Source organism: Cervus canadensis, chromosome 3 (assembly GCF_019320065.1).
Source record: "Cervus canadensis isolate Bull #8, Minnesota chromosome 3, ASM1932006v1, whole genome shotgun sequence".
In the NCBI taxonomy this organism is placed as follows: domain Eukaryota; kingdom Metazoa; phylum Chordata; class Mammalia; order Artiodactyla; family Cervidae; genus Cervus; species Cervus canadensis.
The window spans coordinates 65086039-65099154 of NC_057388.1; the positions used below are offsets into that span (position 1 = coordinate 65086039).

Consider the following 13116-nt stretch of genomic DNA (forward strand, 5'->3'; position numbering starts at 1 on the left):
GGCTCAAAGCAAAGTTAAAACCAAGGACCCAAAGCTCTGCCTCCCCAAGATTTGGTCTGATCCTCAGAGCTGCGCCCACCTCCGAACACCTCCCCCCCAAAAAAACATTCACAGCATGAGTATATTCCAGGCCAGAGGGGGAGAAGCAGGCAAAGCTGGGAACTGTTGGCAGCATTGGGGATCTGAGCACCCCCTCCTGTCCCTGCTGCAGAACTAAAAAGCATTCACCGCTCCAGGCAGTTTCCCTTCTTCTGGCATCAAAAGCTTTTATTCTCAACTATCTTCACGGCAGCGCCCCCACTTGCCCCCTTCCAGGCTGCAAGACCCTACCTGCACCCCGTTTCAGTTCTGCCAGCGGCTCCCAGAGCACCTTCCCTACCCCCCCGCCTTTCCTCGGGAATTCGCCTTTGTCTCCTGCAGACACCCATGGGATCCAGACTGACCAGCACCCTCTCAGCTCGGCTCTCAAGAAAGTGGAAGGCACTGGCTCTGTGGAAGAGAAGATCCCTATACCGACCTTTCTGCTGTGACCCCCCTCCCCCTGGCATCAAGGGGAAAACTGATCTAATTGGGAGAGGGGCTGTGTGCAGCCAGGGTTGATAGCCTGGCGTCCCCCGCTGGCGGGCCACCGCAGCCGGTCTGTTCAGGCACAAGCTGAAGTTGACTGCCAACACTGCTATAAAACCCCAGGTCTGTCTAGAACTGTTTTCGGTTCTCCTAGACGCCCCCAGGCTCAATTATAGTCTTAAAAGCCCTAATACAAGTGCAAGAATTTGTTTGCCTTCACCCAGGGGCGGGGCAAGCCCCGCAGTGGTGGCGCCTTTGTTATGGCAAAGTCACTGAAACCCCTCAAGCATTCCTTTTGTTCGAGGGTCGGGGTGGCGGGGACTGGGTGGGCTGCTGGGAGAGAGTTGGAGAGAGCCAAAATCAGCCTGGGAATGACTTAAATACTGCTGTTTGAAAACCTCTCCTTCTCTCTTTTATATTCAGTCTTCAAGAAAGATGCTGTAGGGAAACAAATATTTTGCCTTGTTGGTCGCCGCTGGAAATAGAAGTTTTGTGTTGTTTTTTTTTTTGCTGTAGGGCAATCCTGCAACTGTGATCCCCAGCTTTAGGAGGTCTCAAGCTACCCTTCCCAAACGACCTTCTTTCCCACCAGACCTTCTCACTCTCACCGATATTGCCCTCTGCACAAGCCACTGTGGACAAATATGTCAAGCTGAAGATGCACAAATAATTTTAAGTTCAGCTCTCAGGGATTCAAGGGGTATGGAAGTTCTTGCAGCAAATCCTGAATAAAGAGTTCATTAAACCAATGTGTCCCAGTAGTTTGATTTCTGATATGCAACCCCTGTAAAGGAGGGGGTAGGAGCCACATAAACATGAATGCTAATAAATTAGTTTACTCCACTACAGAGTAATTACCCGATATTATTGATATTTACAGCGGGTATTCAAATGCAATGGTGGGCCATCATTTGGAGAAAATACATAATGAGAAATTTCTTTTCCAGTGCAATACATGATTAGATTTGTTATTGAGTCAGTTACAGTCAGCTCAGCAATAAATAAATAAATCGATGTTGACACTTAAATACCAAAGATCTTAGAATTTATACTCTAAATCTCCCCAAGATATATAAATACCTTCAGCTATTTCCTGGATGGGGAAAGGGAAAAGGTTATCCTTTTTCATTTTTCAACTTTCCTTCAGCGGCATCCAGTTCCTTCCAAGAAGATAGCTGTGGGGAGGCCTCAAAGCTGGACCCCTCCCAGCTCCTGGCCCTGCCTGGCTGCTCTATGCCCTCCTCTTCTTCTCCCAAATATTGTTCATTCAGTCCCGGAGGATGGAAAGCAGTTTTCACCATCTCAAGTTTCTGTCTTTCCTCTTCCCAAGAAACCTAGACTCATCCTAGCCGCCATGACCTCTGTATCTTTAGTTCAGACCTAGCCTTTTCAAAGCGTTCTTTTCATCCAAGGTGCTGGGAGTTTCGGAAGGACATCTCTTTTCTTTGGCATTGTGTCCCTTCCGTGGGATGAGTAGCAGGAAAGGCCTCGGTCCTTTTGAGTTTTTGCCCTGCACATCCCTGGCCCTCAGGCTTTGCAGAGGAAAGGAGGCGCGTTACCTCTTTCTCAGCCACGGCTCCCGGGCCCTCGCCCTCTGCTCACTGCCCCCCACTCTCCCTGCAGCTCTGGAGCTTAGATGTGGGCTCCGGGAAGGTGCAGCATACCCAGGAGTAGTCTCCTCGGATGTCAGCGCCTGTGAAACCGCCCAAGGCTCGCCTCAACCGCATGGTTTCCCGAGTCCTCAGCTCCGGAAGACCCGGCGGGCGGATCAGTGCGCAGCGGCGCAGCCCCCGCGCCTCTGGCTCTGTTGAGTCCCTCCGAACCCCGGCAGACAGCGAGAAGGAGCGGGTTTCTCCAAGGGCAGGGCGTGGGGGGGTGAGGAGGCCGGCAGGGAGAACGAAAGAGAGGTGGATCCCGGGTGAGACGAAGGCCCTTCCGGGACCTGCGGATCCCTGACAAACCGCGGGGGAAGCCGCCCTGGTTGTTGGCGGTTTAGGGACGGAAGGCACTAAAGCGCTTCGGAAGTGACCATGAATGCGAGCGTGTAATCAAGTCACCGTGCAAATCGGGCAAGCCACGAGGCAGTCACATCCACGGCTGCGAACCCTGGCCCCGAAGGGGGTCCAGCCAGGATCGGAGGCAGAGGTGGTTCCCAGAGCAAGCCTGTGGGAGGGGGACAGCGCAGAAGGAGGTGCGAACGCGAGCCTCCAGGCGGATAGATTCCAAGACCACGCACGGGCCACGCAGCGACGAGCTCCCACCCGGCCACCCCCAGCGTGTGGCATCCCTCACCCGGGGAGAGGTGGGTGGCAGTTGAGCTCTCTCACCGCCCTCGGCGCACTCAAGGGCCAGCACCGTGCAGCTGAGCACAAGCAATTGGCACGGGGTAGCACCCAGCCTCGCCGCGCGCCGGGAGGCCCCCCAGCCAACATGAGTTACACCGGCGATTACGTGCTTTCGGTGAGAACACCGAGTGACGATCTGTTGCTTCCCCTGAGGTGGCTACAAAGAAAGGAAGCCAGGGAGGGAGGGGGGGAAAAAGGAAAGGGGGAAAAAAAAAAAAAAACCCGGACTCGCTCGCAGCTTGTCAATTTCAACATCGGGTCACATGACCAGCACCTCCCTGCTAAGGATGGGGATAGATTTCCACGTCAGCTTACGTCTCCAAATTTCTACTTCACGGATCCGCTTCAAAGAGGCAGCTGCAGTGGAGAATCATGTTAAGCTCGGCTACTGCGGAGAGCCCAAGGTAGCCCAATGATGGATTTTGATGAGCGTGGTCCCTGCTCCTCTAACATGTATTTGCCAAGTTGTACTTACTACGTCTCGGGTCCAGATTTCTCCAGCCTCCCTTCTTTTCTACCCCAGACCCCGTCTTCGCGCCCAATGACATACTCCTACTCTTCCAACCTGCCCCAGGTCCAACCCGTGCGCGAAGTGACCTTCAGAGAATACGCCATTGAGCCCGCCAGTAAATGGCACCCCCGCGGCAATCTGGCCCACTGCTACTCCGCGGAGGAGCTCGTGCACAGAGATTGCCTGCAGGCGCCCAGCGCGGCCGGCGTGCCTGGCGACGTGCTGGCCAAGAGCTCGGCCAACGTCTACCACCACCCCACCCCCGCCGTCTCGTCCAATTTCTATAGCACCGTGGGCAGGAACGGCGTCCTGCCGCAGGCTTTCGACCAGTTTTTCGAGACGGCCTACGGCACCCCGGAAAACCTCGCCTCCTCCGACTACCCCGGGGACAAGAGCGCCGAGAAGGGGCCCCCGGCGGCCGCGGCGACCTCCGCGGCGGCGGCGGCGGCAGCGGCCACGGGCACGCCGGCAACTTCAAGTTCGGACAGCGGCGCCGGCGGCTGCCGGGAGGCGGCGGCGGCGGCGGAGGAAAAGGAGCGGCGGCGGCGCCCCGAGAGCAGCAGCAGCCCCGAGTCGTCTTCCGGCCACACTGAGGACAAGGCCGGCGGCTCCAGTACGTATAAAAGGCAGCGCGCCCTGCGCTTTATGAAAGGGGAGTTGGAAATCTAGCGCAGCACCGCTGTTAAATTTTTATATGCTGTTTTATAAGCATATAAGGTTTATGAAGGGCCTTTAGGTTTCCCCCCAACAAAACTTTGTTATAAAAGGCGGGATCACGTGGCGAGTGCTGAAATTGGCCGTGAAATACCCACCGGCCAAGGCATGCCTGCAAAAAAAACAAAACAAAACAAAACAAAAAACCTCCCTTTCCCCCTTTTTTTCCCTTCTCGGCTCCCAAGCCCAGCAGCTCGACCCCGCTCGGGGCCAGCTCAGGGCTGGGGAGCCGGAGGTGGGCGCCTGTAAATTCTCCCTGCAAGGGTTCGGGAGCCTTTGAAAGCGAGGTAATCCGGAGATTTTTATAAAAGCCATGTGTTGCGCCGGGACTCCAGTCCCGGCCGGGATTCAAAGGCATCGCTGTTTAACGATGGCGCTAGGAGCGTGTTTAACAGATAAAATAGCCCGCTTAGCTCGAGCAATATATTAAAAGAAACAAATTAACCCAAAGTTGGCCTTTTTGTCCAAAGGAAGCCATTTTCCTTGGGCGCAGTGGCAATTACGTGTGCTGCCTTCTGTCCGACTGCATGTTAGAACTGTTATTCAATCTGTCAAAAGCGGGTTTTGTCTTTACTTCTAGTGGCGTTTTACTGAAAGGGGTGCAAGTCGAGCCTGCCCGCAGCTCTGAGAAACCCCTCTGTCCTCCAGCCTATCGGGGACAGCACCCCAGCCCTGCCAGAGCACCAGGATGGCTGGGTGGCCTTGGTCCTTAGGGAAGGTCCAGAGTAGGGGGCTTCCGCTGCCACCTCCCAACCCCGCGGAAGCCAGGGGGCTGGCTGGAGAGGCAGGAGCTGGTGGCCAGGACTTAGGCTGACAAAGACCCGGCAGCTGCCCCCAGATGTTAACGAGGGCCGAGTCCCGCCAAAGCCGGTAAAGTCTGGGGCTGGGGCCGCCTTTACTGCCTCGAGACTCGGCCTCCCAGGTGCTGGAAGGTGAAATGGTCGCAGGCGGCTGTTTGTTTAGTCTGGCCGGGCTGGAGGCAGCCGGCAACCCCCACTCACTGCTTTGAAAGCGGTTTCCGCGGCACTAACTCGCCTGTTGCAGTGAGGAACCCTCCTTTCTGCTTCGGAGCAGAGTAAGCAGCTTCCCTGGGGGCCTATCTAGGGAGCTGGCTTTTATCCGGAGCTGAGCCTCCTCCCGCAGCCTCTCCCTCAGCCGGCAGTAAGAGCCTGAAGGCAGGGACCTAGTGGGGGGACCTTGCTTGGGCTTGAGGCAGGGCTTCCATTCCCTGGGGCCGGCCCTTTCCCTTCACTTGGGGCTCTGGGATGGATTGCAACTGTCACACCTGGCTCACTCCCTGCCTCTTTCGGCCTTCACAGGTGGCCAACGAACCCGAAAGAAACGCTGCCCCTACACCAAGTACCAGATCCGGGAGCTGGAACGCGAATTCTTCTTCAGTGTGTACATCAACAAAGAGAAACGCCTGCAACTATCCCGCATGCTCAACCTCACCGACCGTCAGGTCAAAATCTGGTTTCAGAACAGAAGAATGAAGGAAAAAAAAATTAACAGAGACCGTTTACAGTACTACTCGGCCAATCCGCTTCTCTAAAGGCTCCAGCCAGCTGGACCTGGGAGGGGGGCTTCATACACAGGAGATTATATGCAGATTTTGCCCTTGACAAGGTCAAGGCATGCGGTGACTTTTGAAGAAAGGAGATGTGCAAGAGAGGGAAGGCAATACACGGAGAGAGCCTGGAAGGAGACCGCCCAGTGGTGGTTAAGATTTCTAATGATTTGGATTCAGAGAGTTGTGCATCAACGAGAATGAATGGTTTGGGGCCTCTGGTGGTTCACCTTTGGAGACTGCTAGAGCTATGGGCTGGGTGTGGTCTCCATCAGGGACTGGGCCCCCTTCCCGGCCCTCCAGGGAAAATGATCCCAACCCAGGACCCTCCACACGGAGCCTGGTCACCTCTAGGACCCCTGTGTCAAGATCGCCAAACCCAATTCAGTTTGGGAAAAGGAGCAGAAGGAAAGGGGAGGATTCCTAGATGTCTGGATTGGGGCTGCTTTCCAAAGTTAATGTGAAAGATGACTGGATTAAGAGGTCGATGCATGCGAGGTGGGAGAAAGCTGTTGATCCTTGAGGGGAAAAATAATCTACCATCCCAGGTGGCATCAGTGGCTCTCCACTCTTCCTAGCCACTCACCGCACTGTCCTAGGCCCGAGCTTCTAGTAGTCAACTGCCTTCTGCAACCCACCTAGTTTTTCCTACCGACGAGGGTCTTCGTCTGGCCTGCCACTTTGGGCCTAAAGCCTGGCGGCAGAGCAGACCATCCCCTGAGGTGGAAAACATCAAAAAGCCTAGAGGCTGCACCCAGGCCGCTGGCCCCCGGATCCCTGCAGGAAATGCCTGTGGAGTGCGGCAATTTGGCAAAGTCTATGCCACACTTAATTCAAGCTTGGATTTGCTCAGTGAAGCAGCGGGCCTGGCCAGCAGTCCCCAGCTATGAGGAGCTTGAGTCCCCCAAACACCCAGTTTCCACGTCGCACTCTGCCCTTCGCCACCCTAGAACTGAGCTTGGAAGCTTTCGGTGACCTTCTAAGAGCTCAAGAGTGATTTGGAATTATTTTAAAAGATAAATATTATATTATATATATATATTTCCCTGCAAGAACCAAAGTGAATTTTAAAAGATGCAATGTAGAAGGGGGGGAGAAAGATGATGAAGAGAATATTTAAAGGCTCTATCTGTTTACAGTGTTCCACGGTTAAACTCACTCACTGCTAAAAATATTTGAATGTACACTTCATACAGGGATGGTGTTCAAAAGACTTGTAAATAAAGGAACCATAATCTATTTTGTTTGAATACTTTTTTTTTTTTTTTTTGCCATTAGTAGATTGCCTTTGGGGTATTGGAGGGGACGGGAAGGGTGTTGGGAATGGTCTTTTTAATTTTTTGCAATATTTGAAAAGCATTAGGGAGATACTCTGAGGTAGTTCAGCCAGTCAGGGTCTGGGGAACTCAGCTGAGAAAGGTAGACACCTCCCATTAAATCTCCTCTGCCTCCCCATGTGAAGAAGCGTCTGGTGGCTCTGTGTATAAAGGGAGTGATGGCCTGTCCTCTGTTCTAGCCCACCGCGTAAGTCGTAGCATGTATATAGGCGACAGGGCACAAGGAAAATAAAGACTGTGGAAACTTGAGTATTGGGTCCTGGTGTGACATTCCTCTCCCTACTCGCCTTTTACTGCCAAATGTCACCCCCCCCCAACACCACTACCCCCCTTAGGAAAGAGGCAAGTTACTAGGCCCCTGAGGAGGTGGGGAGGTGGCTTATTCAGGGTTTAACTCCATTAGAAGCCAGGCTTAGGAAGTCAAGGTGAATGGCCAGGTCCTTTGGGGAAGTGGGGTCTCAGGAATGGGGTATCCCAGGGCCTGGAATATGGCGCTTCATCCCCTCAGACAGACACAGCCCTGGGAGAAAGCCTTGGGACTTGAGTTGGCCAATGGGTCTGATCCCAGGCTGGGCTCCCTCATTTCCAGACTAGAAGGCCTGAAGTGGAAACACTCTAGGGTGCCCTGGGGAGCCCTTCAGCAGGGGGGAGACTGGTCTGGGTACAAGGAGCAGACTCACAGGAGTATCTAAGGGCGCTTTCTCCCCAGCTCCCAGCTGAGGCTGCCTTTCCCCTTTGGGGAAAGAAAGATGCTGGTTTTCTTTGTTTCCTGCCTTTGAACTTCTGCCTTAAATTTGGACATCACCCATAACCTTGAGGGGCAGGGTGAAAGGCCAGTGCCTTTTGTTTGTCCACCCCACCCCCACCCTCCACCCCCCCACCCCACCCACCCCCACTGCCCCCCACTCCCACCCCCACCCTACTCCACCCCATCCCATCCCATCCCATTCCACCCCATCCCATTCTCTCTCCCTAGCCACCCAGGCAGGATCAGAGACAGCAGCAGAGGGGATGGAATTTGGAGAGAGGCCCCAGACCCCAGACCCCCGCTTTGTTTATTTGTTTGCGTGTTTGTCTAACTGGCGCGACTGGGGAAATCAAGCTCAAAGGGGAATGGGACAGACCCCGAGATGAATGTCTAGGTTGATAGACAGACACACAGAGGTGAACAAGGACTCTCCTGCGGGGCAGGGAGGGAGCGGGCAGGGAAGCCAAGGATTTAAGGAAAGACTTCCTTTGGGACGGTTAAAGATTAACCAAAATCTCACAAGTTGCTAGGGAGAGTCTAGCCAGGAGGACTGTTCGAGGGCGGGCGGCGGCGAGCGGGCGCGGGTTTGATTTCTGAGCCCTATAAAAGCCCATCCTCCGATGGCTGTGACAATGTGGTCGTAAACCCGTCCGGGGCCGGCCAATTTGCATATTTGGAATGCGCCGCTATAAACCCGGCTGGGGTTTTGCAGCAATTTCTTAGATGTAAAAATGAGATCTCTTTAGCAGCGGGCTGGGCACATTCTCTCCTTCTTGTCTCTGCCTTGAGCCTGCTCTCCTCTCCCGGCTGCGGGCAGGAGTTCGGGCCGGGTCTAGGCGCTCGGCCGCCACGAGATGGCGCACTTCCGATCAATGTCAAAGCCGCCGGGGAGCTGGGAACCCCAGCGCGATTCTTGGCCTTTGTTCGCTTCTGATACTAAGAGCAGCACGTTACCTTATTTCACTTGTCCCGCTCTCCTCCGTATCAGAAAAAGGGGGGGCTCACCTTCAAGAAGTGGTTGGTGTTGTAATTTAAAGCAACGCGCCTTCTCTAGGCCTCGCAGGCGTCGCGGCGCGGAGAAGCCAGCTGTCCCTTGGCAGTGATTTCGGAAATGTGTCAAGGTAAGAGGCCACAAGTTTAGCAATTTCAATCTGGCTGGGGCGGGAGCGGGGCCGGGTGTCTGAGCAGGGCTGGGGAAAGCGGCTGGGTGTGTGAGCTTGGGGGTGACGCTATAGGCGCTCAACCCACCCCACCCCCCTTCTCCCATCGCTCCCTAAGGTTGGAAAGCAGGGGGAGGCCCCAGTGGAGAAGTTGACGGTTTTAACTCTCTGCGCCAGCATTTCACCTGAGGCGATCTTTAGATTTTGTAGAAATACTCAGAACGGGATGAACCAGGGATGGGGAGCATCCTCCTGGCTGTGCTGGCATACCAGCTTATTGTGGTTAAAAAAAAAAAAAAAAAAAAGGAAAAAAGGAGATGGCGGGATTGGGGAAAACAGAGTTTCTCCTCGAAACAATGAAGTGGTCAACGACTGTGGCCACTGGGGCGGGCTTATTCCCTTGGGCAGAAGTCAGGGAAGTCGCTGATTTCCTACTAGGTGTGTTCTCTAGGTTTGCCCAACAGACTGGAGGTAACCTTTGTTCTGAAAAAGACCAATATGGAGAAGTCGCATTATATTTTTGAGGCTACCAGAGAAACCTGTGTTGCTTATTTGGACTGTACCGCTATAAACCTGGCTGGAGGTTTGCAGCAATTTCTTAGATGTAAAAATGAGATATTTTGCATATTTTGCAAATGTGCAAAAATTGTATTGGTAAATACCTATACATTTTCCCAAGGCCGGCAGTGAGGATAAACTCTGATCAAACAATCTCTCCACCAGAGTTGTCATAAAACAAGTTTAAAATAATCATATCACTTACATTTCGGGAGCCAAACTCAAATTCCCACTTTTCCTATATTTAATTTTTTTATTCCAGTATGTTTTCATTAGTTTCTTGAAATGGTTATTTTCTTTTTACAAATATACCGTGAAAGGGTGAGTGGGGTGGGGGGAATCTCAGAGAAAGTAGATGCTGCCGTGGATGAGTGTATAATTTTGCGACCATAGTCACCAGTCTTTGTTGAGTATGGTCTCTCAAACTGCCAGAATAAAGCAAGGAATGGGTGCCCACACAGTGCTCTTTGCAGCCCAAGCCTTTCCTAATATCGTTTCCAGGCCAGAGGCAGTTTATGATGGACAAAACTGAGGATACTGCAATTGAGGGGTGTATGTGAGGGGTGTACGAAAAGTCTCCAACACTTCCCCCATCAGGAGAGAAGGGCCAGTTCAGTGGTTGGATTTAGAAAAAACTTTTAAGCAGATTGTTTAGGGATAGACTGATTCTAAAAGGCACATCAAATACTGTATCCCTGAAAATGTTGACATTCTTAAAGATGAATGGGAGAAGCAGGTCTTTGCTCCTTCCAAAATTTAAACTACGGGGTAAATACATGAATCGAAACAGTCCAGAATTTTTGTTAAAGCAGAATATGTCAAAGTAGCATTTATTTTCTCTCTCCGGGGCTGCATCTCAACTCCACAGCCGATCAGATAATACTGTGCCCAGAAAGCACTGACAGCAATCTCCAGACACAAACTGTTTACTGGCTAGCTCAATCTCAGTACCTGGTACTCTTTGTAAGATTTTTTTTGTAATAACAGTTTATTATTTTTCGTGGTTTGCAAGGGCCTACTCAGGAAAGGGGAGCCACTATCTGGTAAACTGCAGGGTAATTCTCAACAGAGGGCTTATTTCACTAGCCTGGCATTTACTTCAGCTCCATAGCTGAATGGGGGTGTAATGAACCAGGTAGAAATGAGCAATATTTACTCCTAAATAAAATGTGGGCCCCGGCAACTGCACAGGCCTGGTTGAAGCAGGCAGACACCAAAGAGTTTTAGGTCAAAGGCATTCTGACCACCAAGAGAGAAATTCGGCAGCTGAGAAAGAGGAGGAAAGAGAGAAAAAGAAGGCAAATGGGCGAGAGGGAGAGAGTGTCCAGAAGCCGACCATTGAATTGCTTTTCTTAATTTCTTGGGGGTGGGGAACCCTAGGAAAGCTGACATGATCAATAAATGGAATATTTTATTGAGAAAGCTAACACCTCGGTGTTACAGTCTGGGGAGTGTGCAGCCTTGAGGCAGTCGGGATGCTGGGAGCTCGGAGACTAACTGAGAAGGCAGCAGGCATTTGACTTGAGCTTCTGCTGTGTGGATATCTTCTTGTCCAAACCAGCGGGGCAAGCCAATCTGTGTCCCAAGTGCACCCATAGGCTCTCCATTCACTCTCACTCGGCTCAACAGTGGAGGTAGAATGGCAGACCTGGGCCAGAGAGAAGATCCCACACGGGCTTACGTGTATTCTGTTTTGTTTTGTTTTCAAGCAAGAAACAGCACAAACTCAACATCCTATTTGGCTTATTAGAAGGGGGGAAAGGTGCTAGGGAGAAACATCCAACTCTCCCCAAAGGTCTGTGAAGACCCAAGTGCCAATGCCATGGTCTGTGAGCCCACAACGAGCTTTCCACCTCCTCTACTCCTCAGCTGCAGTGGCCTTCTCATAACAGACACGGCACCAAACTGTATTTGTAACCTTGGTTGGAGTGTGCATGCACTTGGATCCCATTCAGCTTAGAAGGCCATTTGGCCACCCTACAGAGCTCTGACTAGACGGGGCCTGATCTGCCTACAGCCGGGAACCCAGCTTGTCTTACCAGTCAAACTGGCAGGGCTACTAAATTCCCAGAGTCTTGGAACATTCTGGAGAGGCCAAGAAAAAGGCTTTGAGGGGGTCTGTGAATTCCCTGAAAATGACTGGGTCAAATTGTGGGAATGCACAGATTCGCATTTTTCACAGGGTAAGAGTCAGAACATGGCCTTAGATTTACCAAAGGGGGTCCAACTTTCAAAAATATTAAGAAAGACAAGTTTAGATCATTGTCTTTCACTTTATTTTATTTAGCCTCCACTATCTCAAGCATTTTTCTCCTGTGGTCACTGCCCCTTAGGAACCTGTGGCCTGGGAAGTCTCTTTCTGCATCATTTTGACTGAAAAAGCACCCAGTCCTGGCCCACTTGCCTGCTGGGGCTCATTCTTCTCAAGGGACCCTCACCTATGCTCGGAACCTACTTCCCCCTGGGCAGAAATTTCCTGATAGGCATGAACAGCACTCAGGGGCGAAGCCCCCTTCTCAGGCAGCCCTTGGCTTTGTGGCATTTCCCAGTAGCACTGCTGAACACAACAGTCCCAGTCAGTTTCACTCTCCTGACAAGCCGGGTAAGGACCAAGCCCATCTGGGGAAAGGTCCTAGGCTGCCTTATTCTGAAACTTCTGCCCCTCAAGTTCGTTGACCTCGTGGGCCTAGCCTGATGAAAATTTGCCTTGGCCTTGTGCGTTTGAGGCGTTTGAGCAATATGGAGAGCAATATTTCCTGCTCTCGGCACCGACCCCTCACTTGATTCGGCGGCGGCGGCGATACTACTGCCGCCTCAAGATCCTGTCGGATTGGAGAGTGTTGGCTCTCTTTTTCTACCTCTCTTTTCTCTCCGTCTGTCCTCTCCTCTTTTCCTTTCTTTCTCTTTCTGTTCCTCTCTTCTCCACCCCAGAGGCCCAGTCCGCGGAGCCGGCCGCGGGGCGCAGAGGTGAAGTGGCTGGAGCGCAGCGCAAGCGGTGGCGCGGCCTCCGGGTGCTGCGCGCCGAGCTGAGCAGCCGCTGCCGGCAGGGACCGCAACTGCGTGCTTACATCTCAGAAGCCGGCGCCGGGACTCGGCCGCCTGCTCTCCCGTACGCTCTCTCTGGGTCCTCTCAGGCTCGGCTTCCTCCGACTGGGTCCATACTGGGAAGAACAAGGCCAAGTGTCTAGCAAATCACCTGGGATGCATGGGTCGTTCCCTGCCGCCGCCCGCCGAGGCCCGAGCGGTCTGCTTCCCGGGATGCCGGCGTGCAGTCGCTCGAGTCAAGCCTGCTGCAGGGGCCGGAGCTGGCGGAGTGGGCAGGCCTGGGGCATCCTGGAGAGCTCTAGCCCTAGCCCGCAGGCCCGGGACAAGGCAGCGACCTCCTGGGCTCCCTGGATCCGGCCGGAAAAGGTCGCGTTTCCTGAGACTTGTATGAGGCCCACACTTGGGGGCTAGCGCCCTGGGCCGGCCGTTTCCAATTCACTAAGAGCGCGGTCCCTACGACCAGGGAAGGAGGAGGCCTGGGTGTCTGTTGAGCAAAGGGCCTGGCCTCCGAACGCGCCTATAACTGGGCCACGAGCCCAGCCAGGCCTCACAGGGAACGGATTT

General features: G+C 53.1%; 1 protein-coding gene across 1 annotated transcript; it reads left to right on the forward strand.

Annotated features, from left to right (window-relative positions):
- Positions 1-3266: 3266 nt before the first annotated feature.
- Positions 3267-6943, forward strand: HOXA11 (homeobox A11). Its single transcript, XM_043463332.1, has 2 exons — positions 3267-4036; positions 5457-6943. The coding sequence occupies exons 1-2, from the start codon at positions 3325-3327 to the stop codon at positions 5687-5689; spliced, it is 945 nt and encodes a 314-aa protein (XP_043319267.1). The 5' UTR covers positions 3267-3324; the 3' UTR covers positions 5690-6943.
- The last annotated feature ends 6173 nt before the right edge of the window (positions 6944-13116 follow it).